Raw genomic sequence first — 24,248 nt, 5'->3', positions numbered from 1 at the left:
ATCAAACAACAATTTCAATCACCAGCTTCAAAATTCTATTTTATTAAAACAAATTTAATTCTAATTAAAAATATATATTTTTCTTGTATGAAATGATTCACTCACTATATGATTTAAATCAGACCACAATTTTTAATTTTCTTTTTAAGTGCGACCTTTTGTTGGTGCATGATGCATCGACTTCCGAGAACAACTTCCAAGAATTGAGTGACTGTTTTGACCGGATCTATTCCTTTGAACTAAAGCTTTCTCCATTTAGAAAACCAAAAAAAAAATGATAGATATTAGCCCACACTTTGTTGGGTGTTCAACGTTGTTTTCATGACAGAGACCTGTGAATGTTATGATGCGTTATTGGGTAGCCCACCCACCTTAACCCATTAAAGTTGCTGTAATTATTATAGCAACTTAGAGCCTAATTAAAACTGTTATCACTACTATATTTGTCTCTGTTCTACAAAGCTATTTAAGACAGATTATTTAGAGTGCACGTTTCTAACTTCAGGTCATGTACTACGTAATTCATGTGTATTACAATCAATTTTGTTTATTCAATTGAAAAAAAATTAATTATTTTATGATTAATCATCCAATATCAATAATGAGTCTTTATAATAAAGAGTTCTCACAAATTTGACTCTCTCAAAACCAACATAAAATCCTAACACCAAAGAAAAAAGGGTTTAAGTACAAGGGTTAAGGGTTACATTGACCTAGCTAAAGATTTGGTCAAAGTATAAAAAGTTAGACCTTTATTATTTCAAAATTTGGTGCCTTTGGTCAATGACATCCTTTGTTGTTAACGAAAATTAAAAGAATGACTAAGTTGTCCTTTTATTGTGTTTAAATGTCTCAATAACCTTATATTTTGATATAAAATGACAAAAATGCCACTGAAATGTCACTCAATTTTCATACCAATTTCATATTTATATTTGACAAAAACAATTTTTTTTTTTTCCTTGTTAATGACATTTGATTAGGTTTCTTTTTATTATCTGATTAGATTTTTTTTTCACTAAAAAAAAAAAAAAAAAAAAAAAAAAAAAAAAAAAATGAGGAAGAAAAAAAGTTAGGGTAATAAGGACCAAATATTTTATCCGTATGTAATTTATCCAAATCTCATGAGATGTTAGTGTATTTTACCCTAAATCCAAAGGCATTCTAAGATATAAAATCTTTCAAAAAAAATTTTGTGGGGATGGTGTCCCTTGGACCCCTAACTAACCAGACAACTTAACTTCCTACTAGAATTTGTAAAATGACAACACAAATGGAGCTTATAATTTAGACTTCATAACCACAACATAAATTTGAAGTGAATGAGGTGACAGTAACCTCTTTTTTTATAAAATAATACCAAATGTAAAGTTTTGCACCTAATTTGTCCATTTCAACACTCTTAGCTTAATGAGAAGATCAAGTTTTTCATGCAGCAAGCAATGTTAGTGATGGAACTACGTACTTCAATTTGAGTCTTCCAAGAAGGTTGAAGAACTAATTGCATTTCTCACCCACACTAATTGCATTTCTCACCCACACTTTATATGTATACATATAAAGTGTGGGTGAGAAATGCAATTAGTTCTTCAACACATATAAAGTGTGGGTGAGAAATGCAATTAGTTCTTCAACCTTCTTGGAAGACTCAAATTGAAGTGTGTGTGTATATATATATATGTATGTATGTATAATATGTATGTATGTACTATCAAATGAATCTGCAACAGATAGAAGTACTTTAATATTGAGTGGTGGTTGTCTACTAATCTTCTTTTTCGGATATGGAATATTCTTCTTATAAGCATATTGTATACTTTTGCTTTATGGTACTTCAAAAGCCTCTAAAGTGGAGGCTGAAAACTACAACTAAATGGTCCATAGATGATGTTGGGCTTGTGCTGTTTTTGAGATTGGAAAGGAACATTTGGACCAATACATTGGGACCTCAAGATGACACATATAGTATTATCTCTTGTAGTAATTAATCACATTTTCCATCAACTTTTATGTTTTGCTACCAACCAAACAAAGCCTTATCTTCTCATTTTCCAATGCATGCACATTAACCACATGCTCAAGCTCATTGTCTGTTCATTCCTCTTGATATTGAAAACCGGACTGATATTTGCACAGATTTGTTATAAGAATTTACTTAATTAAATTTTTTTAATTGTTTATTTATATACAATACAAGTAAGTAGAGGGTCTCATTTCTTTATTTGCCGCATAAATGAACCAATTAAAAAAAAAAAAAATGACAATTCACTGCAACAAATCGATACAAGAATCATTTTTTTATTAAAAATAACCATAATCACCGTAACTTGATAATTAAGGTTTGTGGTCCCTTGGCTAGCTGCCTTGTCTGATAAAAATTAATTAAAGGTGTTTGACCTTTATTAGTGTAAACATAACGTGTAACATGTTAAATGCCCATGGTAGGTCAGATATTTTATTTTTAATTCAAAAATCTTTCTTGTAAGAAAAAGACAATATATTATTAACTTTGTAAATAGAAATGTACTATTAATTTATATGTCACTAAGAGAGATTTTTTTTTTTTCGGAAAGCAAATGTGGAATTGATATAAAAGTGATTACACAAGGCCATGGACCTTGGTCCACAAAATGTGGACAAAGCCCAACCAAACAAAATACAACAGGTCCAAGCCCAAATCAAGACCAAGACACTTCTAGTCAAGGGTTTTAGACTATGCGTGTCTGGGACAAAAACATTTCGGTGCAAGTCGATGAAAGGGCAGAGCCCTAATTTGGAAAGTCGGGTGGCTCCGATGGAGGACAAATGAACGACGTTGGCAACTCCCATTCGATCATCAATCGGCGTGCCATAAGTGAGTCCTTCACACTTCTAGATAGCAATTTTTGTCTCACAAGGTCTGTAATTTGTCTGAAAATCGCCAATTGGGTGCATTTTTTATTCTTGAAAATCATATTGTTTCGCTCTTACCAAATTTTGTTAATAGCTGTGGACAACATGAATTTTCTGACTGCACACCTCAAGCTCTTGCCTGCCCAGTTATGCGATGCCCAACCTACCAACGAATTCCATGATGAGGGCGAAGCATGGAATTTGCATTTTTCCTGTAAAGAGATCTATATCGGTCTTATAAATTGGCAAGCGAAAAACAGGTGGTCATGCGTTTCGTCACCTAAATTGCATAGGTGATATGTCCTCGGTCCAGGTACATCTCTCATGCTACTCCGGCCAAACGTGGATAGCCTGTTTTGCACTGCGAGCCAAATGGAGAATTTGCATCTAGGAACCGAGAGGGAGATCCAAACCAGATGGTGCCATGGCTTGGGAGGGATTGGTGATTTCACTGTGTGGTGAAGTGTAAAAGACCCTGAAGGTGAAGGAAGCCATATGGAGGTGTCTGCTGAAGTAGTTAGGGGAACAACAATGGATAGTTCAGGGAAAAGGTCAACCACTGCTTCTGGGAAGTGCCAATTACCATCAACAATAAGGGAAGAGAGTTTTTGCCCCGGGAGAATGGGTGAGTTCAAAATGGTTCCATTTGTGACCCTTAAGGAAAGAGGGCCTCCTTCAAGCCAGTTATCTTCCCAAAAAAAAAGTGTGCATCCCATCTCCCACCTTTCTTCTAATCATGGATCTGGCCAATCCCCTCATCTGTTGAATCATCCTCCAGTTAGTAGAACATGCTTGAGGAATGCCAATTGTCCAAAAACATCGGTCCCTAATAAGTTGTGTTTTCACCTATTGTACCCATAAATTGTCCCTTTGATTAGAAGTTAGGGTCCAGATATGCTTCAGTGCTGCTGCCTTATTTGCAACATCAATGTCCCTGAACCTAAGATCCCCACTTTCCTTTAGTTGACATGCCCTGGCCCAAGCAACTTTAGCTCCACTGTGTTTAAATTCAGTACCCGACCAAAAAAAATTGCGCAATAGACAATTGACCTTTGAGATTACAGCTTTAGGCAACATAAAGAGACTAATCCAATAGTTCAACATACTAAAAAACACAGATTGGATTAGTTGGATTCTTCCTGCGAAAAATAGGAAAGAAGACAACCAATGAGAGATTCTGCGAGTGATCATATCCACCAGACCTATACAATCATTCGCTCTAAGTCTAGTAGAGACTAAGGGCACCCCAAGGTATTTGATAGGCAGTGATCCACACTCAAACCCAAGCAAAGCCTTGATGTCATTAATGGTAGAGTTGTCCACTCCAGTAATAAAGAATGAACTTTTTGAATTGTTAATGCATAGACCCGAGAGATTAGAGAAGTAGTCAAGAGCATTTTAAAGGGTTGAGATGGAGGCCGGGTCCCCATAAGAAAAAAACAGCAGATCATCCGCAAAAATGAGATGAGTGATACCTGAAAGAAGGGTTGTCGGAAATGAACCTCCTAGTAATGGATGAGAAAACTTCCATGGCAATCACAAATAATAGAGGAGAAATAGGATCGCCCTGCCTTAATCCTTTAACTCCTTTGAAGTGGCCATGAAACTCCCCATTAATAGATACTGTAAATGAGGAAGATGTGATACAGGCACAAATCCAGTCAATAAAGGGCTTGGGGAAACCAAAAAGAGCAAAAGTGTCCAATAGAAACTCCCATCCTACCGAATCAAATGCCTTTTTTAGATCCACCTTCAATGCACATCTAGGAGGAGTTAGATGTTTGTGATAACCATGTAGTAGCTCCTGGGGCAAAAGCACGTTATCCCCAATCTACCTCCCTTTTACAAAGTCATTCTGGCATGGGTCAATTAAGGAAGGGAAGGCAAGTTTTAGCTTATTTGCAAGTAACTTTGCAATACATTTATAGATAGTGTTGCAACAGGATACGGGCTTGAAATCATTTATGGATGTAGGGGTAGGTGTTTTTGGGACCAAGGCAATATATAAGTTGTTGACCTCCTTAAGCAGTTTCCCATTGAGGAAGAAGGTTTTGATAGCATTTATAACATCCCTTCCAATTATAGGCCATGTTTTATCGAAGAAGTGAGCATTAAATCCATCCGGTCCAGGAGATTTCTCTTTGCTAAGAGAGAGGAAACATGATTGTATCTCAGAGTCGGTTGGAGGGCACATAGTAATGGTAGGATGTCATTGGGTACTGCTTTGGTAATGAAAGGCTGTAGTGCAGCAACACCAGGGTAGTGTGGAGGAGTGCCTCCCAATAGACTTTAGAAATGGCCAACGACTTCATCTTTGAGAAGATTTTCATCAGTAATTGACTCTTCATTAGTTGAAGTAAGGCAAGTGAGCTTCTTCCTATTGATCTTGGTGTTGAAAATTTTGAAGAAAAATGCAGTGTTGCAGTCTCCCTCTTTTAACCATTTCACTCTTGCCTTCTGTTTGATAAAGTGCTCCTCCTCAAGTGCCAGCTTAGAGTAATGAAGCATGAGCTCCTTTTTCTCGCATCCTCATATATGCATCCTTAGGATTAGAGTCCAGCAGTTGCTGACATGAAGAAAAACTCTCCTTAGCGTGGCTGACTATGGTTGTTGCCTGTGCAATTTCCACTCTACAAGAAGCTTTTAGGGCACCCTTAAGAGTCTTAAGTTTTTGCACAACTTGGAACATGGATATTCCATTTGTAGGGCCAAACCAAACCTGTTCAACAATAGGAATGAAATTGGGATTAGTGGCCTAAGAATTAAAGTACCTGAATGGCAGCTTTCTATGAACATTTGAAGCACCCATCTTGATCAAAATGGGGTTGTGATCGGAAAGTCCCCAAGAGCAAGGAAGGTACAGTCTGACATAGGAAAAGATAGTGTCCACTTCTCATTGATGATGGCTGTGTCTAATTTCTTTGCAATGTTGGCGTAGCCTAAGCTCATGTTGTTCCAGGAGTACTGGATTCTTGATGATCGCAAGTCTTCCAATTATGAGTACTGCATACAGTCTCTAAAGTCTACCATAGCAACTGTCCATCTTTGAGAGCCTCTGAAATTCTCAGTAGGATTAAAAATGACATTAAAATCCCCAAGTACCACCCAAGGAGTGTCAGAGAAAACTGTGGATTGCTCATTAATGCTTTCCCATAATTCTCTTTTGTCCAAGTAAGCGTTAGCCCCATAAACAAAATAAATAAAACATTTAGTAGTATCAGGTAGTGTCACTGAGCAATGCATAATTTGTTTGGTAGCTTTAATAAGAGATACATTAAGCTTGTTTGGATCCCATAAAACCCATATTCTGCCCAGAATTGAATGCTCATAATTGTGAATCATGGCCCACCTAGGAGCAATAAATCTGTGAACATCCCGCATGTTATCAGGGGATACCTTAGTTTCCAAGATTGCTAACATATCCAATTTATGTCACTAAGAGAGATGGTATTATAGGTGTACGTATGAAGAGGCACTCAAATGGTAACAGTGGAGTTTAATTGTTACTGTGTTGGAAAAAAATAGAAATTTAAAAAATAAAAAGAATCATGATATGTTACTTCAATAATTATGTTAAAGTTTAGGGACACAAGTATTAATAGCTCACTCTTAACTTGTATAGCTACTCGGTTTGGTCAAGGTCTCAAATTTAAAAAATAAAAAGAAGCCTCATATTTGATTCTAAAAAATGTCTCAAATTTAATTTTTCAAAAATTATGACAGGCAAAAATTTAAAGGATGTCAAATGATTATAAGAGTGGGTCGAATGAATTATACGGCATCCTCTGAATTCGGGTGATGTATAAGTACTCTTCACTCGATAATTAATTTAGGTAATAATTGTCAGGACACTTGACTAAATGTGACAAAGTTGGGATACTTTTGTCAAAAACTCATTCTTTAAAAAAAGTAAAAATAATTCAAATTACTTTCAAGTGCAATATAATAACAACAAGAAGTTAATTGAATGTACATCTTGATGGAACATTTATTATGTTAAAATGGTAAGTGAGTTTTTCTTTTTCTAAAAAAAAAAAAAGTACATATATCAGCCTCATAACACACATATCATTCAAGTCACGTGATTTAAAAACGAGATTTCAAATAATTACCTCTCGAATCTTTGCCAATGTGACTATCTTAAGTGAAAATTTAATATGATTAGATCAAGAATCTTACATGTGTTACATTTTTTTTTTTTTTTTTTTTATGTATATTCGGTGCAAAATATGTTGAGCTTTTTTTTCCATCTAAATATGAATCTAATGAGTTATGCCTCCGGTCGGATACAAGGTTACTTGCACCGTAGAAGATCCAGATCCGATCGAGTCAATAAACCATCAACTTTCCGTAACCATTAGCTGAACAAAGCAAATTAGGAATGTTTGACTCTGACACTCTCTGACACTGTAAATCTGCGGCAACTTCTTTATAACTCTTCGTTTTGACCAACGTCATCCCTTTGACTGAATCTTACCCGTCCATCGCCATCTCCTTTTTAGCCTTTGTTTACATTTTATTATTATTATTATTTTTTTTTGGTATTTTTTGGTAATTAGCTGTTGTTTACATTTGCCACGCTTTAACTTCACCATCGTGTTTTAATACCCCTTTATATAAAACTTCCTCCTGTTTTGGAGAAAGAGCACCTCACTAACACCACCAAGTTATACACTAAAAGTCTATAATACCCTTATGTTACAAAGTCTTTTACGTTTTTATTATTATTATTTTTTTGGCTTTAGAATTTTTGGTAAGAAATAGGTTTCCTGATTTTTTTTTAGATTAGGGATCTATAATTTTTAGGAATCAAATAAGGTAATTTAATAAGATATTATGAGACTGTTATAAAGAACAAATGAGAAATCTTAATGAGGTTTTTTTTTAAAATAATAATAATAATAAGTGGTACGTTTTTGTTTTTGTTCTTTTTTTTTTTTTTTTTTTTTTTGCTATACAATTTTTGGGAAGAAATAGGTTTCTTTTTAAATGCGTTTTCCTTCCTCAAAACATTGTCGTTTTAAGCATTTTTTTTATCACTAAATTATGTGGAGTGTTGTCAGCCCTAAATTTATGTGAATTGACACATATTATAACCATAATAATTCAATTTAAGATAATGTAGAGAGATTTTAACTCAGAGGATACTAGTCCTTCTCTAGATGCATAATCTCTACCATAGTAGAGGGGGCCTGCTCATTCGTTCATCTATTCGATTTTGTATCGATTGCAATCTGTCCCATGTTTTAAACGAGGCAAATTGTTAATTCATTTTGAAGTTTTGAAAATTTTAAAAAGTTATGGAGGATTCTCAATTTTTTTTTAATGTTATTGTTATTCTATTTTTATATCATATTTTTCTTATTCGTGCGACAAGACAGTTCATGAAATGAATAAGTTTATTCTTCAATTCTATTATGAAAGTCCATCTATCTAAGAGTTTGAAAAGCTCTTTATTTATTTTTATTTTTTTATTTATGCTTATTTTGTGTTTTAGTAATATATTCCTATTTGTTTTGCAACATAATAATAATAAGTAAATTAACTAGGAAAAAAGATAATAAGTAGATTATCAAAACTTGACTTAAAAAATAAATGAATTTCAAATTCTTAACAAAATACTAAGCAGAATCTTAAACTTACAAACATATGACCAAAATCCAGCTGAACCCATCATCATCAGAGTGTACATAACCAACCCATAGATAGTGAGAAAAAAAAAAAAAAAAAAACAAAAAAAAACCCATAGATATTGACAAAATCAAGGCCAAACTTGACTTTTCATCAATTTGTTATTGAATATATGGTGCCCGGCTGCAAATATAAAGAGGTGTGTGTATATCACCATCATCATCATCCTCGTCGTCATATCACATAGTACTTTCTTCTTTTAACTCTCGTTCTGAGGGCTCTGTTTCGAGCTCGCCCGCTAAGATCGGATCTATTATCTGCCACAAACCCTCCTTACTCTCCTCTTACGCCATTTGTATCTCATTCTCATCATCAAACAAAACAAAATTCATAAGCAATTTTTTTTTTTTCAAAAATAAAAATTTTAAAAAAATCCCACATTTTCCTTCAAATTTTGTTTTGTTTCAGAGAACAGAAGAAACAGTCCGAGAAAATCCCCAGAAAATCTCATACCCCAAGCTCTTTCATGGCCTAAAACCTCAATCGATCGTGTAGATTGATAGATTTTCTACGGTGGGTTGGTGTTAATGGGCAATGTAACGTCGAATGTTGCTGCGAAATTCGGATGAGAAGATAGAGAGCTCGTGTCTGGAATAGTTGATGGGTGCAAAAGCATACATGATGTGTGTAAACATAGCCGAATCTATGTTGGGAACTGGGAACTGGCTGCTGGAATGCCAGTAGCCGGCTTTGATCCATGTTTGTGCCTTTGAACATTTCACCTCCAAAAATGGAAGGAAAAAGAGACGACTCTGTTGAGATTTTATCTCAAAGTAGGATTGAATTATTTAGACTAAGTAATTAATTACCTATTTTAACTAAATTGATTTTATAAATTGAGTGTAACACCATCCATAAATTGATTGAATACAGTTTTTAATTCTCATATTTTATGGTTAAATTTTAAGATGGTATCAGAGCTATCATTGAACCGTATTATTTGAATCTTTTTGAATTTTTCGGTGAAATTCACACGCCCATACACCCATACATTCACGTACCCATACACATACACATACATTCAAACCCATACCCAAACACATACAATCACCATAAACCAGATTCACAGACCCATACCCGCTGTCGAACCGGTGCCCGCGAACCATTGACTCTTACGGCTATCCCAGATCTGTCGAACCGCTGCTGAGGCAATCTTCCGGTGATCTTCCATTGACGACGACGCTGCCTAACCGCTGCACCGTCCATCGCCAGTCACCGATCTGAACTGGATTTGGACTCGCGGCACCAATCTGCGGATGACCCATCACGTTCGCTAACTTCGTTGCTGCTGTCGCCGGATCTGCAGTTGATATCACTGTCGTCGTTCATCAATCAGCTGTCTATAGCAGCCCATCACGGCTGAAGCCCCGGTTCAGCCATCGCCCGCCATCTGCCGCTGTAATCACAGCCGAACCAGCCACCTCTCCGCTACCAAACCGAACCGAGCGTCCTCTCCGCTGCCGCGTCTGCACCGCTGCACCAGATTCATCGTCGCCTGTGGGTTCTTCTCCATCGTCGCTAGTGGATTGTTTGATAATTCCTGATTCATCATCACCGCAAGCCGCTGCTCTCACCCATTTTCCTTGCTTAACAGAGACGTGGTTCTTTGATTTTTTTTTTTATTTTTTATAACAATATATAAAATAATATATATATATATATATATATATATATATATTTATTAAAAAAAAAATGAGTGAAAAATATTTTGAATCATCCGGAGCCGACAAGTCTACTTACAAATGCATTCATAGTCTACTTACAAATGCACTCATTACAACCAGACTGGTCATACCAAAAGTCGTTATTTCAAACTTGTGGGATATCCGGAATGATGGGATCATCGCCATTAGAAGAAAAATTCAACTAAGATCTCTACTGCAGCAGTTGTTAAGACAACAGATAATGGTGGTAAGTTTTTCAATATTTCTACACCTGTTGCTAATAGTGCATGGATAATTGATTTTGGTGCCACAGATCATCTGACATTTGATTCTAGACAGGTCTCACCTCTTAATTCATCCTTACACAAATTTGTTTCTACTACCAATGGGACTTCAACCCCAGTTATTGGGGAAGGATCTCACTGATAATCTACATTTAGATTCTGTTTTAGTTATTCCATCTTTAGATTCTAATCTTTTGTCAGTTTCCCAAATAATCACAGCTTTATTTTATATTGTCATTTTTTGGCCTGATTTTTGTGTGTTTAAGGATATCCAAACAAAGCAGATGATTGGTTGTGGTATTAGGCGAGAGAAACTGTATTACTTGGACTTGATGTCCAAAAGTTTTAACAAGCTACGACAAGCATTAACAATGGATAGTTCTGAGGGGGAGAAAAAGAAATCTGAAATCTGGCTATGGCATCGACGTCTGGGGCATGCTTCCTTTGGTTATCTGAAAAAATTATTTCCTAGTTTGTTTGCAAAATTTGATGTTTCTAGTTTCCGCTATGATGTTTGTGAACTAGTAAAGAGCCACCGTGTTTCGTATCCATTATGTTTACGTAAAATTCCACTTCCTTTTATGATTATACATTCTGATGTTTGGGGTCCGTCCAAAGTCCCTATTGTAGGTGGATCTCGTTGGTTTGTTACTTTTATTGATGACTGTACCAAGATGACCTGGTTGTGCTTGATGAAGTTCAAAGGTGAAGTGAACTTACTATTTCAGAAGTTTCATAAAATGATTGAAACTCAATACAATGGACATGTTCAGGTTCTCCGTAGTGACAATGGTGGAGAATATCAGAGTTTTGACCTTCAGCAATATTTAGAAGCACATGGAATTATTCATCAAACCACTTGTTCCAATACAGCCCAGCAGAACGGGGTTGCAGAGTGAAAAAATTGACACTTGTTGGAGGTTATTCGTGCTTCATTGATAGAAGCGCATATGCCATTATCGTATTGGGGAGAAGCACTTACCTCTGCAGTATATCTAATCAATTGAGTACCTTTTAGCTCTATTGCCTTCCGGACACCATTAGAGGCTCCCACTGATGCAGTAATTGCCCCAACCGTCCCAAATCTACCTCCTCATGTCTTTGGTTGTGTAGCATTTGTACACCTCCATAAACATCAACTTAACAAGCTAACTCCTCGAGCATTACGATGTGTTTTTCTCGAATATGCTACTCATCAGAAGGGATATCGCTGTTATCACCCTCCAACTAAACGAATGTTTATCACAATGGATGTTGTCTTCTATGAAGACTCAATGTATTTTTCCTCTGCGTCTGAACATCAGGGGGAGTACCAGAACGAAATTCAGACTCTAGATTATGATTATCACACTGTTGAGGACGGTGATTCTAGTGTTGATGACTCACAAGATGGACCAGCTAATCAGGAATCGGGCGAATTGGATTCGAGTGGTATAAGTTTGGATCAAAGTGGTGATGCACGCCCAGAAATGGAAAGTATGGCGCCAACCCCATCATCATCCGAGTTTGAGTCCCTCACAACTGATATATCAAACCAATCGCATGCTGAGGATGTTCCTGCTTTAGTGCCTGAGCCATTGAAAAAACAATTACCACAGCGTCACACTAGAGGTATTCCTAAACCCACATATGAACCCAAACTTTCTAGTAAAGTTAAGTATCCCATGAGTCATTATGTGTCGAACCATTGTTTGTCATAATCAAATTTGTCATTTGTAAATCAATTATCTACTGTATCTATTCCTAACAGTGTGTAGGAAGCCTTAGCTGACCCTAGGTGGAAAGTAGCTATGAATGAAGAGATAAAATCATTGTAGAAAAATGAAACTTGGGAACTCATTAATCCTCCACCGGGAAAGAAACCAATTGGATGTCGATGGATTTACACTGTGAAGTATAAAGCTGATGGCACAGTTGAACGCTTTAAAGCAAGATTGGTAACAAGAGGTTACACCCAAACCTATGGAATCGATTACACGGAGACATTCGCACCTGTAGCCAAAATCAACACAGTTCGAGTCTTGTTGTCTTTAGCTGCGAATTTGGATTAGCCATTGCAACAATTCGATGTGAAGAATGTCTTTCTGCATGGTGAATTATCTGAAGAAGTCAACATGTGTGATACCCCCGGATTCCCGAATGCGGGTTGGCCAGGCCCACGCCCAAATACCCGAGGATATCAAAACAAATTGATAATAAACGAACATAGAGTACAAAAGAATAAAGAAGAATAAATAAAATGCTGACAAGAAACTAAAATGATAATCTAATAATAAACCTCATAATATATCTAATAATAAACCTCATAATAAATTTCCATTAATTAATAAACTCTTCTGATACAACTGATCCTCCAAAATACAACTCGGGAATTCATACTGTGTGGACCCCTAGAAAATCCAAACTAAACAAATGGCAACAATAACTGTCTAAATCAGGAAACTGAATCATAAAGGAACTCCTATGTAGCATCGGAAGAATGAAGATCCCTGTTCAGCACGAACAACCTCTACTTCTGACGAACAACTGAAAAATAATGGTGGGTCAGGCCCACAAACAAGTTCTACTCTACTACAGTCCAAGCATAGATCCGATACACGTATACATCCTAGTCAATCCAACAGTAACTAGTAGTCCTTATATATATATATATACACACACTAAAGGAACCTCACTAGACTATAGGGTTGTCTCAACCTGAATAGAAGGCAACATGCAAAACGCACATATAGTGGGCATGAGTACCTAGACCTACCAGGGTATACAACTACACTATATCTAGCTACACATCCCTGGCAATATACGCACCCTAACCACTGATCCTGAGACTCAAGCTCATATCATGGCACCATACGTATATATAAAAAATCTATTAACCATCCTATCCAGTATAAATTAATCCTCCATAAGTCATTCAACTTGTTCAGCTGACCTGACTTGAATATAAGTAGGACTTAACATTTTAGTTAATCCATTCCCTTATATAATAAATTAATCCTCGATAAGTCATTCAACTTGTTCAGTTGACCTGACTTGAATATAAGTATGACTTAACATTTTAGTTAATTCATTCCCTTATATAATAAATTAATCCTCCATAAGTCATTCAACTTGTTCAGCTGACCTGACTTGAATATAAGTAGGATTTAACATTTTAGTTAATCCATTCCCTTATATAAAATAGGTAGGACTTAACTGATAAATTAATCAGTCCCTAGAATGTCACCGTCCCATACCGGTGCATTAAATCACACAATCCAACAATTGATGTCACGATTAAGGAAATACATCAAACAATCCAAAAATAACTATGATAATATGATATCAAGTTATCACAAAATAGGAATGACTTATTATTTAGTTAAGCTTCCTATATCATATATCCTACATAAACTGAATGTTATACATATGATGATATTTTGTTATACCATCAAATAAGCATTTGTTAATCCATTCCCTTATATAAAATAGGTAGGACTTAACTGATAAGTTAATCCATCCCTATAATGCCACCGTCCCATACCGGTGCATTAAACCACACAATCCAACAATTGATGTAACAATTAAGGAAATGCATCAAACATTCCATAAATAACTATGATAAATATGATATCAAGTTTTCACATAATAGGAATGACTTATTATTTCTTTAAACTTCCTATATCATATGTCCTACACAAACTGAATCTTATACATGATGATATTTTATTATACCGTTAAATAAGGATTCTCCATATTCATTTCATCCTATACATTTAATCTCAATTGCTAAAACATATTAAAAGATTAAATCCATTCGTTTGTTTAAAACATTCAAATAGCAAACATCATTACGATTGAGTCTATTTAAATTTATTTAAACCCAAACCTAGTTCCTATTTAATGTTCAGGAATCCTAGGCATGTTTCTACGTTCCATCATTCCACAGATATGAAAAATACATAATTTAAACAAATAAAAATTCACACCGAAAATCAAATAAAAATCATGCATTTATCAATTCATAACACAAGAACAGATATGAACCAAATTCATAAAACCTATGTTCTAATCCTATTAAATATGCATAATTGTTTAATTTTATGTGTTTAATAAATCCTGAAATTTCCTAGTCATGTATAGAAACACGAACCAAAGGGAAAGAGATAAAAGAAGAACTTGCCTTAAACTTTCGGATCGAAAGTTAAACTTCTTCTTCCTTGATCTTCTCTCTACAGGGTTTTTTTTTCCTCTTTCCCTCTCTAACTCTCTCCCTCTAGAATATATCACGTGAATATTTCTAACCCCCTTTTACAACCTATAGCTATATATTTATAGGCTAAATAAAATAATCCTAACCCTTTTTCCCAATCCAAGTCAACTAAAAAAAAAATGAAAATAAAAATATTAAAAAGGTAAGCAAAATATGTTACGTATATAATTTATGTATATGTTTATTAAATAAATAAATTATACACATTCCATTATTTATTAATGGATTATTCAATAATTTTTAAGTTACCATAATATTATAAAGTAACTAAAAAATAACACGTATCAAATCTATGTATATTTTTATTATTTAAATAAACATATACATCAAATTAAATATTACTACACAAATTACCATAAAAGTAATTAATAAATTACTTTCTCTTTTATATATATATTAAAAAGGTAAGTAAAATATGTTACGTATATAATTTATGTATATGTTTATTAAATAAATAAATTATACACATTCCATTATTTATTAATGGATTATCCAATAATACTTAAGTTACCATAATATTATAAAGTAACTTAAAACATAACACGTATCAAATCTATGTATATTTTTATTATTTAAATATAAAACATATACATCAGATTAAATATTACTACCCAAGTTACCATAAAAATAATTAATAAATTACTTTCCTTTTTATATGTATATAATATATATCTATATATATACATACATTATCTATGGGTAATAATCCATACACATCCAACTTCCTATCCAAGTAGTCCATGGGACCCAATTGGTTGGCCCATTACTACTAACCATAACCATAAAAGAAAAATAAATTAAAATAATAAAAGGAAAGAAAACATTTAATTTACAATTTATCAAAACACCATTTAAGCACATAATCTAATTAAACAATTAACACATAAACAAATACAAATAATACATAGACACATAATTAAATAATTAAGTAATACCTAATTCAATTAAACACATAAGCAATTAGTCAATTAATTAAATAATTAAAAAATACAATTAAAACAAATAAATAAATACCGAGACTATCCTTTTAAAATTAGGGGTATTACAACATGGATCTCCCACCAGGATGCATGATATCTGAGAAGTATAGTCGGAAGGTCTGCAGGTTAAAGAAATCATTATATGGGTTGAAACAATCTCCGAGAGCATGGTTTGGAAGATTCACGAAGTCGATGCTAGCCTTTGGCTACCGTCAGAGCAATTCAGACCACACATTATTCCTGAAGAAACAACAAGATAAGATCACTGCACTCATTGTCTATGTACGATCCTGAAGAAATGAAGGCTCTCGAGAAGTACTTGTCCAGAGAATTCGAAACAAAAGATCTAGGTACTTTGAGATATTTTCTTGGGATTGAAATATCTCGATCTAATAAAGGAATTTTTCTATCTCAAAGAAAATATGCCTTAGATCTATTACAAGAGACTGGCATGACAGCATGTCAACCAGCTGAGACACCAGTGGAAGAAGGACTGAAGTTATGTGTTGAGTCCAACCAAGTACTTGCTAATAAAGGAAGATACCAAAGACTTGTAGGAAGATTGATGAACTTAGCACACACGAGACCGGATCTAGCTTATGCATTGAGCATTGTTAGCCAGTTTATGCATGATCCTGGAGAACAACATATGAATGCAGTTATGAGCATTTTGAGGTATCTGAAATCTGCTCCTGGAAAAGGAATTTTGTTCACTAAAAATACTAGTTATCAAAACATAGATGCATATACTGATGCTGACTGGGCTAGAGCTATAGATGATAGACGATCTACTTCTGGTTACTTCACTTTTGTAAGAGGTAATCTTGTTACATGGAGAAGCAAGAAACAAAATGTTGTTGCTCGCTCGAGTGCAGAAGCTGAATTCAGAGGTATGGCGCTTGGACTTTGTGAAACTTTGTGGTTAAGACTTCTCTTGCTGGATTTGGGTTATCTACCTAGGCAACCGATTCGACTATATTGTGACAATAAAGCAGCATGTGATATTGTCTATAATCCAGTTCAACATGATCGTACGAAGCATGTCGAAATAGACAGATTCTTCATTAAGGAAAAGTTGGATGGAAAAATTGTGGAATTGCCCAAGATTCGATCTGAGGATCAACTAGCCGACATTCTCACCAAAGCAGTCTCAAATCAAGTGTTTTCAAAAATTTTAGACAAGTTGGGCATGTGTGACATCTATGCACCAACTTGAGGGAGAGTGTTGAGATTTTATTTTATAGTACAGCTGTAGGATTGAATTATTTACCCCTTGATTTAGGGCTAATTGGTAGGTAATTAGTTACCTATTTTAGCTAAATTCGATTATATAAATTGAGTGTAACACCATCAATGAATTGATTGAATACAGTTTTTAATTCTCATATTTTATGTTGAATTTCAAGAGACTTATGCCCAAGACTTCACTTTCTTGAAACATGTTGCATTCCATTCCAGCCAAATGTGGTAAACCATAGTTGCTAGACCTAATTTGCAAACCTTTATGCCTTGTGCTTCTCGAGCTCCAGTACAGATAGACAGAGGCCAATCAACGCTTTGTGTGAAGAATTTGCATCGACCTTGAATAAACCTCTAAATTGGGGAAACGAAGGAGCATTCAAAGAAGAGTATGAGTATGAGGCTGAGGGAGAGACGGACCAAATGAGCTTTGTCTTTTGAGTTAGGGATTGGAGGGTTGAGAGAATAAAGTTCCACGAGTTCACAAATTCACAAACTTTAATGTCATTTGGGATCCCTGAAGACTATAGGGACAGAGGGCAATTGCTTAGCTAGCTATCATGCCAGAAGAATATGAAGTTGTCATTGTTGGGATTTATATGCCCTGGCATAGCAAATTCCTATCTGGATTATAGTGACATATATTCCTGACGTTTCTGAAATATTTATGTTTTATACAATTGGTGAATTCAATGTATTATGTTTCGATTCATTATAGAATTGATAGTGTCCATTTGATTACAAGAAATATTTATATATATGTATGTGATGGCGATCAATGCATGGTATATAAATAGTAATCATAAATTGTTCATAGTCGGTTATTATGGATGGACTCATAATTAATTAAGACTTGAACTGAATCCGCTTTAGGTTGAGATATATTGCGAGAGCCGTCGTATGCAATTACTCCCTATTACCGTCATAGTATTTGACTCTTAAGCATGAGAAAAGTATAGACTCTTTTGTTAATTAATAATTACTTTGATTTGTTCGGCGGATTCTTCGGGATCCTTAGACCGACACTTTGGGTAGTTATGTAATTAATAGTTAGAGGGTTATATTTTCAATATTTGCATCATTACTACTCGTATTTATTTTGTATTGATTATGGTTGATCACAAAGTAAATTCGAAGGCCTTCGTATGTTTTTAGACAAAATGATTTATTATATATTTATTTATTTAAATTATTATTTTTTGTCAAACAAATGTTTTATTGTGATCAAGCCAGAAATAATCAATGGTACCAAAAAAAATGTGTTAATTAAGTAGTCGGATTGATGGCTTTATTTATCCGATAATTAATTATGCATAGAAGGGTCAAAGTGTAATATTGACTTAGTGGTTATTTATTATTTAATTGGAGTTCAATTTATTTCTTTTAGTGGAGTAGAAATTAATTTATGAATTAATTGAATTGGGTCCATGGACCGGGTCAATTATTAATTCTTTGCAGCCAATAAAATAATAAGCCTAAAGGATTCTCACTCATAGCCCAACTTGATATTGGAATCATATTAGATTTGAGACATGTGAATTAGAGATTGAGAAGGATTAGTTGTTTCCTTTTCTTTACCTTTATGTTGCCTATAAATATACATGGCCTATGCATATTTTAGGGGTGATTTTTAGAAGAATGAAAAAGGAATTTATTTTCTCTCTCTAGAAAATTAGGGTTTATCTTCTCATCTAATGGAGGCTCCCACAAACCTAATTTTCCAAGGTTTTTCATGGAGACTTATGAGTGATTCCTAATGGCAAAACAATTATCAAGAAGATGGAAATCCAAGGAGAAGGCATATTGCTAAGGGATCTACAATAAGTGAAAACATTCACTTTAGAGGAAAGATTTAAAGGTTTACTCAAACCTTTGATGTAAGTATTCAATCCATTAATTGAATGATACATCATATTTTTATTTTTGCATAAAACTTGTCTCTATGTGATGAATCAAGATCTATGAATCAAAATCACTCGAAAAGTCTTTTATAACTTACACATTTCCCTACAGTCATTGCCAACTCAATGCTTGATGAAAGTTCTAGCTGGATGCTGGTGGAATCTTCAGAAACCAGAGGCACCTCCCTTGGTCCAGGTAATCTCAGACACCACTTAACCCATATTCTGTTTGAACTTGCACTCTGAATGTCCCAAAATGTGTCTAACGATGGAAGCTCTATTAGAGACTTCAAGGTTAGGCAAGCCTAAAACACCCCTCATTCAGTCATTCTTTAGGTCATCCCCAGTCCAAAGAAAGGATCTCAACTACTTGTTTAGCTCGGTGATGACTCCATTAGGCAAGACAAAGATACTAGACCAGTAAATTTGAATTGAGACCAGCACTGATTTAATCAGTTGCAGTCTGCCAGCATAGGATAAGGATCAATGTCTGATTCGGGAAGTGGTCTTATCAAGTAGGAATTTTCAGTCAATGGCCTTTAGATTGGATGAGATGACAGAACCAATAATGCTATATTACTGAATTTCAAGGGCAATTATATACATATCTGCTATATTTCCAATGAGGAAATTTATATTTTTAAGTATATACACTAAGAAACAAGAATGATGACACTGTTCAGTCTAAGAAAACATAAAAAAACTAAATCTGAAGTTTAATTTCTCTAATGAACTAAAGACTACAAAAAATGAAACCTTATCGTGCTACGGTTTGGGTAATTGTTGCATCATCAACCGAATAAGATTCTTTCCGCAATGTAGATTCATTTTCCCTATCTTGATCTCTTCCTATAGAAAAAGCGGGCCTTTTTGGAGTGTTCATAACCATCACCTCATTTTTTAGCATGGATGAAACTTCCAACATGGATGGTCTATCTGCCGGTTGTTCCTGGACACATAACAGAGCTATTTCCATGCATCTCATCAATTTACATGATGATGCTGTATCATCCAGTGAGGGATCCATAAACTCCATGCCATTGTCTTCTTTCCACAGCTCATAGGCCTGAAACAATTAATACAATGTTATGAATTTTTATGGTTTAAGAGGGATAAAAATTATAGTCTAATAACCAAAGCGAAAAGGTTTCAGAGCAACTTACATATTCTAAAAGGTTAAGATTTTCATTTGGACCATGCCAACAATTATTCTTCTTGCCACTTATGATTTGTAAAAGTACAACTCCAAAGCTAAAAACATCGGATTTTGTGGAGTATATTCCGTGTTTTACATATTCAGGAGGAATATAACCACTGCATTTCATAACCAACAAAAATAATAAGAATTTAACAGTAGAACATGTGTTTGAGAAGGTTAATTTCAAAGTGACATTTTACTCACTATGTTCCAACGATTCGGCCTGTGTTTGCTTCAAATTCTTCTTTTTTGAAAATTCTAGCCATACCGAAATCTGATATCTTAGGCTTCATCTCACTGTCCAATAAAATGTTGCTACCTTTCAGGTCTCTATGAATTACTGTGAGTCTTGAGTATTCTTGGAGATATAGCAGCCCCTGAGTAATTCCTTCAATGATGTGAACTCGTTTTTCCCAATCTAAGAATAATCTTCTAATTGGATCTGCATCAAATTAAATTTATGGGCTATGATTAATTAAAAAAAATTGAAGTTTAACGACGCAATAAATAGAGAAACACACACACCAACTTAAATTGCAACCCCCATGTGGAATTGCTCTATTTGTTCAAAAATTTTGATTTGAAGCATCAAATATTGCTAACCATAGATGTAGTAATCCAAGCTTTTATTGGGCATGTATTCATAGACCAGCATCTGTTCTTCTTTCTCAGTGCAGAATCCCAAAACTCTTACCAGATTTACATGTTGTAGTTTTGCCGTTAGCATAACCTCATTTTTGAATTCTTCAAATCCTTGTGTAGAAGTCTTTGAAAGCCTTTTCACCGCTATTTCTTGTCCCTTCTGTAATGTACCCTGCCAAAACAAACATGCACACATTTTTGTAATTTTCACTAGTATAAGCCAGATTTAGCTCTGTTAGTAGGTCTAATGTTCATATGACAACTCTAAACTTAACAGAGCATACCTCAAACTATACACTGATCATTTGTTCCATTATGAGATCACTATTCTTTTCCAACACAATATATAAACTACACCTTTTAATTCAATTCTGCCTATTCCTCAAACTACACATTGTGAACTTGTACCATTGTAAACGTTGGATGCTATTGATCTACAAAATGTAGAGTATCTTTCAGGCAATCTACCTAAAAATGAAGATCAAATATTACCTTGTAAACAGGGCCATATCCACCCTCTCCCAGCTTGTTTCCAAATGAAAACTTGTTTGTTGCTGCTTCAATGTCAGCAAAATTAAATACTTGCAAATTAGGAGAATTATTACTTCCAACAGATGCCATACTACTTCCGTTATATTTGTCCCCCGTTCCTGGAAGCGAAACAAAAAGAAAAATAAAACATAGAAGGTCGAAAGAATTGACTGTTAGTCTAAATTTCATGGTTGGCAGAGGTTACCTCTTGATTTAAGCATTCTCTTCCGCAGGTACCAAATCATGGCACCTAGTAGGAGAATAACTGATGCTCCAGTTGTAAGCAAGATTATTAATAAGCGCCGCTTGTTTCCATGATCCTTATTGTCCCCTTTAGCTGTGAAGAAATGTGTTATATAAAGATCATTTAGTTTTTGTTTAATCTATAAAATTCAGCAAGCCAAAGAAATAGGTCAGAGCAATTATACAAATACAGAAAAGTAATGGAAATCTTTATCCTAATGAAATTCCTTGTTTCCCGGCTGGTGCTATTCTTATTTCAAAATTTCACTTACCAGGTAAAAAAAAATTCCTTCATATCATAGAAAATATAAAAAACTTTCTTGTGTTCACAACTTTAACAGTACAATTCCCTTTGTTTTATGCTTACATAGAAGCAAGTTAAGCCCAACCTTTTTCATGGAAATAGTTCCTATGAATGTTTCACAGATAGCCAAAGCAGGAAAAGTTTATAGTGGCTTTTGAATTTGCTTCAAGATTCCCTTTATGCCTACACATTAACATTGTTTCTCGAGAAAAATTCAATGCATAAACAATTTCCATGGAAATAAGCAGAGTTAGCAAAAGTTTCTATTGCTTACCAGAAAATTGAAAATAAGTCGTTCACACTGAGAACCATGGACTCTCCATGAGATTTAGACTGGAGTTTTTGTTATTAACCACCAATTCTTATTTAAACAATTAAAGAAGCCATTTTCTTTGTTTGAAAGAAAGTTCAAATTATGAAGAACAGTCCTGCTAATTAATTAATTGACTTGGGTAATTACATTTTATGAACATTTAGCCAGAAAAATCAGTATGAAGGCCACTAAATTGACTTGGGCAATTCCCACATCATGTATGTTTGAGAATCGCAATATATATATTATTAAATAATATAAAACTTACCAGCTTGAGAGAGCACCCAATTGTCATCATCAGGGACTTGCCACACAAAGTAGCCTAGTAAATTCTTCTCTTTCGCATAAGCAACCTTAATTTTGACAACCTCAACGTCATCAAAACCGATCCAAGATGATCCTATAACGCAGTAATTTACCACATAAGTTGCATTGTACACTGAAACAGCTCCATTTCTCTGAATGTAACTCTTGATCTCCTTGTATGTCATCGACCCATCATCGGTTATGGCTGGACCTTTTGCAGGTGCACCAATTGCGCTGTCATTCGCGTTCACCAGTGTCCATGCATAGCCATAGAAAGGCAACCCCAAAACCAGCTTGTTGGCTGCTAATCCATTATTAATCCACGCGTTTATGCCATAATCAGTATCTTGATCACTTGCTGGATCATACAAAGCTGCATGTGCTCCTGTATTGTTAGCCCATTCAGGCATATAGTAATCATATGCCATGACATGTACCCAATCCAAGTTTTTCCCTATAGCCTGAATTGGAAAACTAGTTGAATCAAGATATGGTGAGAACTGAACAGCCATGGTTAGAACAAGTTTCGAGTTGCTGGAGTTTCTTGACTCGGATTCTATGGCGATTCGCCACTCATCAAGAAGTGTCGCTATGTTAGCCATGTCAGAGTCAGTACTCGGTGAAACCCAACAGAAGTCTAGGCCATGAAAGCCATAAAGTCTAGCTGTGTTTATTGAGGACTGAATGAAGGACTTCCTAGAAGAAGATTGGCTGATCATTGAAGAATAGTGTGAAGCATTGGCTTGTCCACCACCAATGGATAAAAGGGTTGCAACTGATGGATTCTTTTGCTTGACAACGTCGGTGAATGTGGAGAAGAACTTGTTGTCTGAAGAGGTGATGGAGAGTTGGTATGTGGAAGAGTTGAGGCCTGCAAAGGCACATATAAGGTGAGTGAAGAGAACTGAATTTATATCAGCGGCCGGGAATTCGCTGCCGGAGAACCAGTACCCGGCTTTGATCCATGTTTGAGCTCCAGAAGCTGAGTATGGAAGTTGGGGAAGAAGAAATAGGAGGGAGAAGAGGATGTGAAAAGTCAATGCCATTTAAGAGTGCTTAGCTGATGCATGTCTGTTAATTTATGACCTCTGTGAAATGAAAAAATAGGGAAACAGAGAGGAACGTTGGTTTGGGCCCACTAGGGTACGTTGTTGTGAAATTGACCTAGTACGTAACCCGTAAAAACTTTTCAAGAGAGTAAAAAATCGTGTTTCAACCATATTATTTGTAGCATCAACTCTATGACTTCGAGTTTGAAAAGTGACAAGTGATGGTGTTCAAAGTAAAAATAATACTCCCTCTGTACTTAACATGACAAATTTATTCAATATTATAAGCATGTAAACTTGTTTTTATATTTAATATATATTTGATGTGGTGAGAAACTATATTTTAATTAGCAGCTGATCTTGAATGTAATGAAGGTACTGTTTGGTCTTGAAGTATATTTATGTTAGAGTAATAAAACGATGTTTCTTTCAAACATATATCCATCTGCACTTATTGATTGTTCTCCTTACTATATAAGACAAAGATAGTCGAAACCTTTGAAAGTTAGCTGGATTCAGTTGACTGAGGATGAATTCTCAATTTCAGGAAGACACTTGTCTTATGGTAATTGGTAAACTAAAATTTATATTTGGGCCCTCTTCGTTATCAGCTAGGAAGTACGAACATTTCGTCTAGGGCAGTATAGAAAATTTGGACATGGTCTAGATACGGGACACGTTTTGGACATGTGTGACTAGAAGTGTCTTAAAATTTAAATATTTTATTTTTTAGTTTGGACACGGTCGTGAGACTCGTGA

The 24,248-nt window shown here is 34.9% G+C and overlaps 2 protein-coding genes across 2 annotated transcripts; one reads left to right on the top strand and one right to left on the bottom strand.

The window, feature by feature from the left end:
* Positions 1 to 11,778: 11,778 nt before the first annotated feature.
* LOC132278071 (uncharacterized) lies at positions 11,779 to 12,582 on the top strand. The gene is made up of 2 exons (XM_059779899.1): positions 11,779 to 12,142; positions 12,446 to 12,582. The coding sequence occupies exons 1-2, from the start codon at positions 11,779 to 11,781 to the stop codon at positions 12,580 to 12,582; spliced, it is 501 nt and encodes a 166-aa protein (XP_059635882.1).
* A 6,920-nt stretch (positions 12,583 to 19,502) lies between these two features.
* LOC132278070 (cysteine-rich receptor-like protein kinase 19) lies at positions 19,503 to 23,486 on the bottom strand. The gene is made up of 7 exons (XM_059779898.1): positions 22,403 to 23,486; positions 21,480 to 21,611; positions 21,236 to 21,393; positions 20,705 to 20,915; positions 20,306 to 20,543; positions 20,067 to 20,217; positions 19,503 to 19,969 (listed from the first exon to the last, which is right to left on the bottom strand). The coding sequence occupies exons 1-7, from the start codon at positions 23,484 to 23,486 to the stop codon at positions 19,661 to 19,663; spliced, it is 2,283 nt and encodes a 760-aa protein (XP_059635881.1). The 3' UTR covers positions 19,503 to 19,660.
* Positions 23,487 to 24,248: the final 762 nt, after the last annotated feature.

Source organism: Cornus florida, unplaced genomic scaffold (assembly GCF_030987335.1).
Source record: "Cornus florida cultivar Cherokee Brave unplaced genomic scaffold, ASM3098733v1 CherokeeBrave_3.0.0_Hap2_Chr10, whole genome shotgun sequence".
Classification (NCBI taxonomy): domain Eukaryota; kingdom Viridiplantae; phylum Streptophyta; class Magnoliopsida; order Cornales; family Cornaceae; genus Cornus; species Cornus florida.
This window is presented reverse-complemented; position numbering and strand designations above follow the sequence as displayed.

Excerpts from the sequence above, each read along its gene's own strand:
- LOC132278070 (XM_059779898.1), bottom strand. The coding sequence starts at position 23,486 with ATGGCATTGACTTTTCACATCCTCTTCTCCCTCCTATTTCTTCTTCCC. Across the intron at positions 21,612-22,402 it reads TTGGGTGCTCTCTCAAGCTG|CTAAAGGGGACAATAAGGAT; the intron begins GTAAGTTTTATA and ends ATTTCTTCACAG. Across the intron at positions 20,218-20,305 it reads GGCCGAATCGTTGGAACATA|TGGTTATATTCCTCCTGAAT; the intron begins GTGAGTAAAATG and ends TATGAAATGCAG.
- LOC132278071 (XM_059779899.1), top strand. The coding sequence starts at position 11,779 with ATGGATGTTGTCTTCTATGAAGACTCAATGTATTTTTCCTCTGCGTCT. Across the intron at positions 12,143-12,445 it reads ACCACAGCGTCACACTAGAG|TTGAACGCTTTAAAGCAAGA; the intron begins GTATTCCTAAAC and ends CTGATGGCACAG.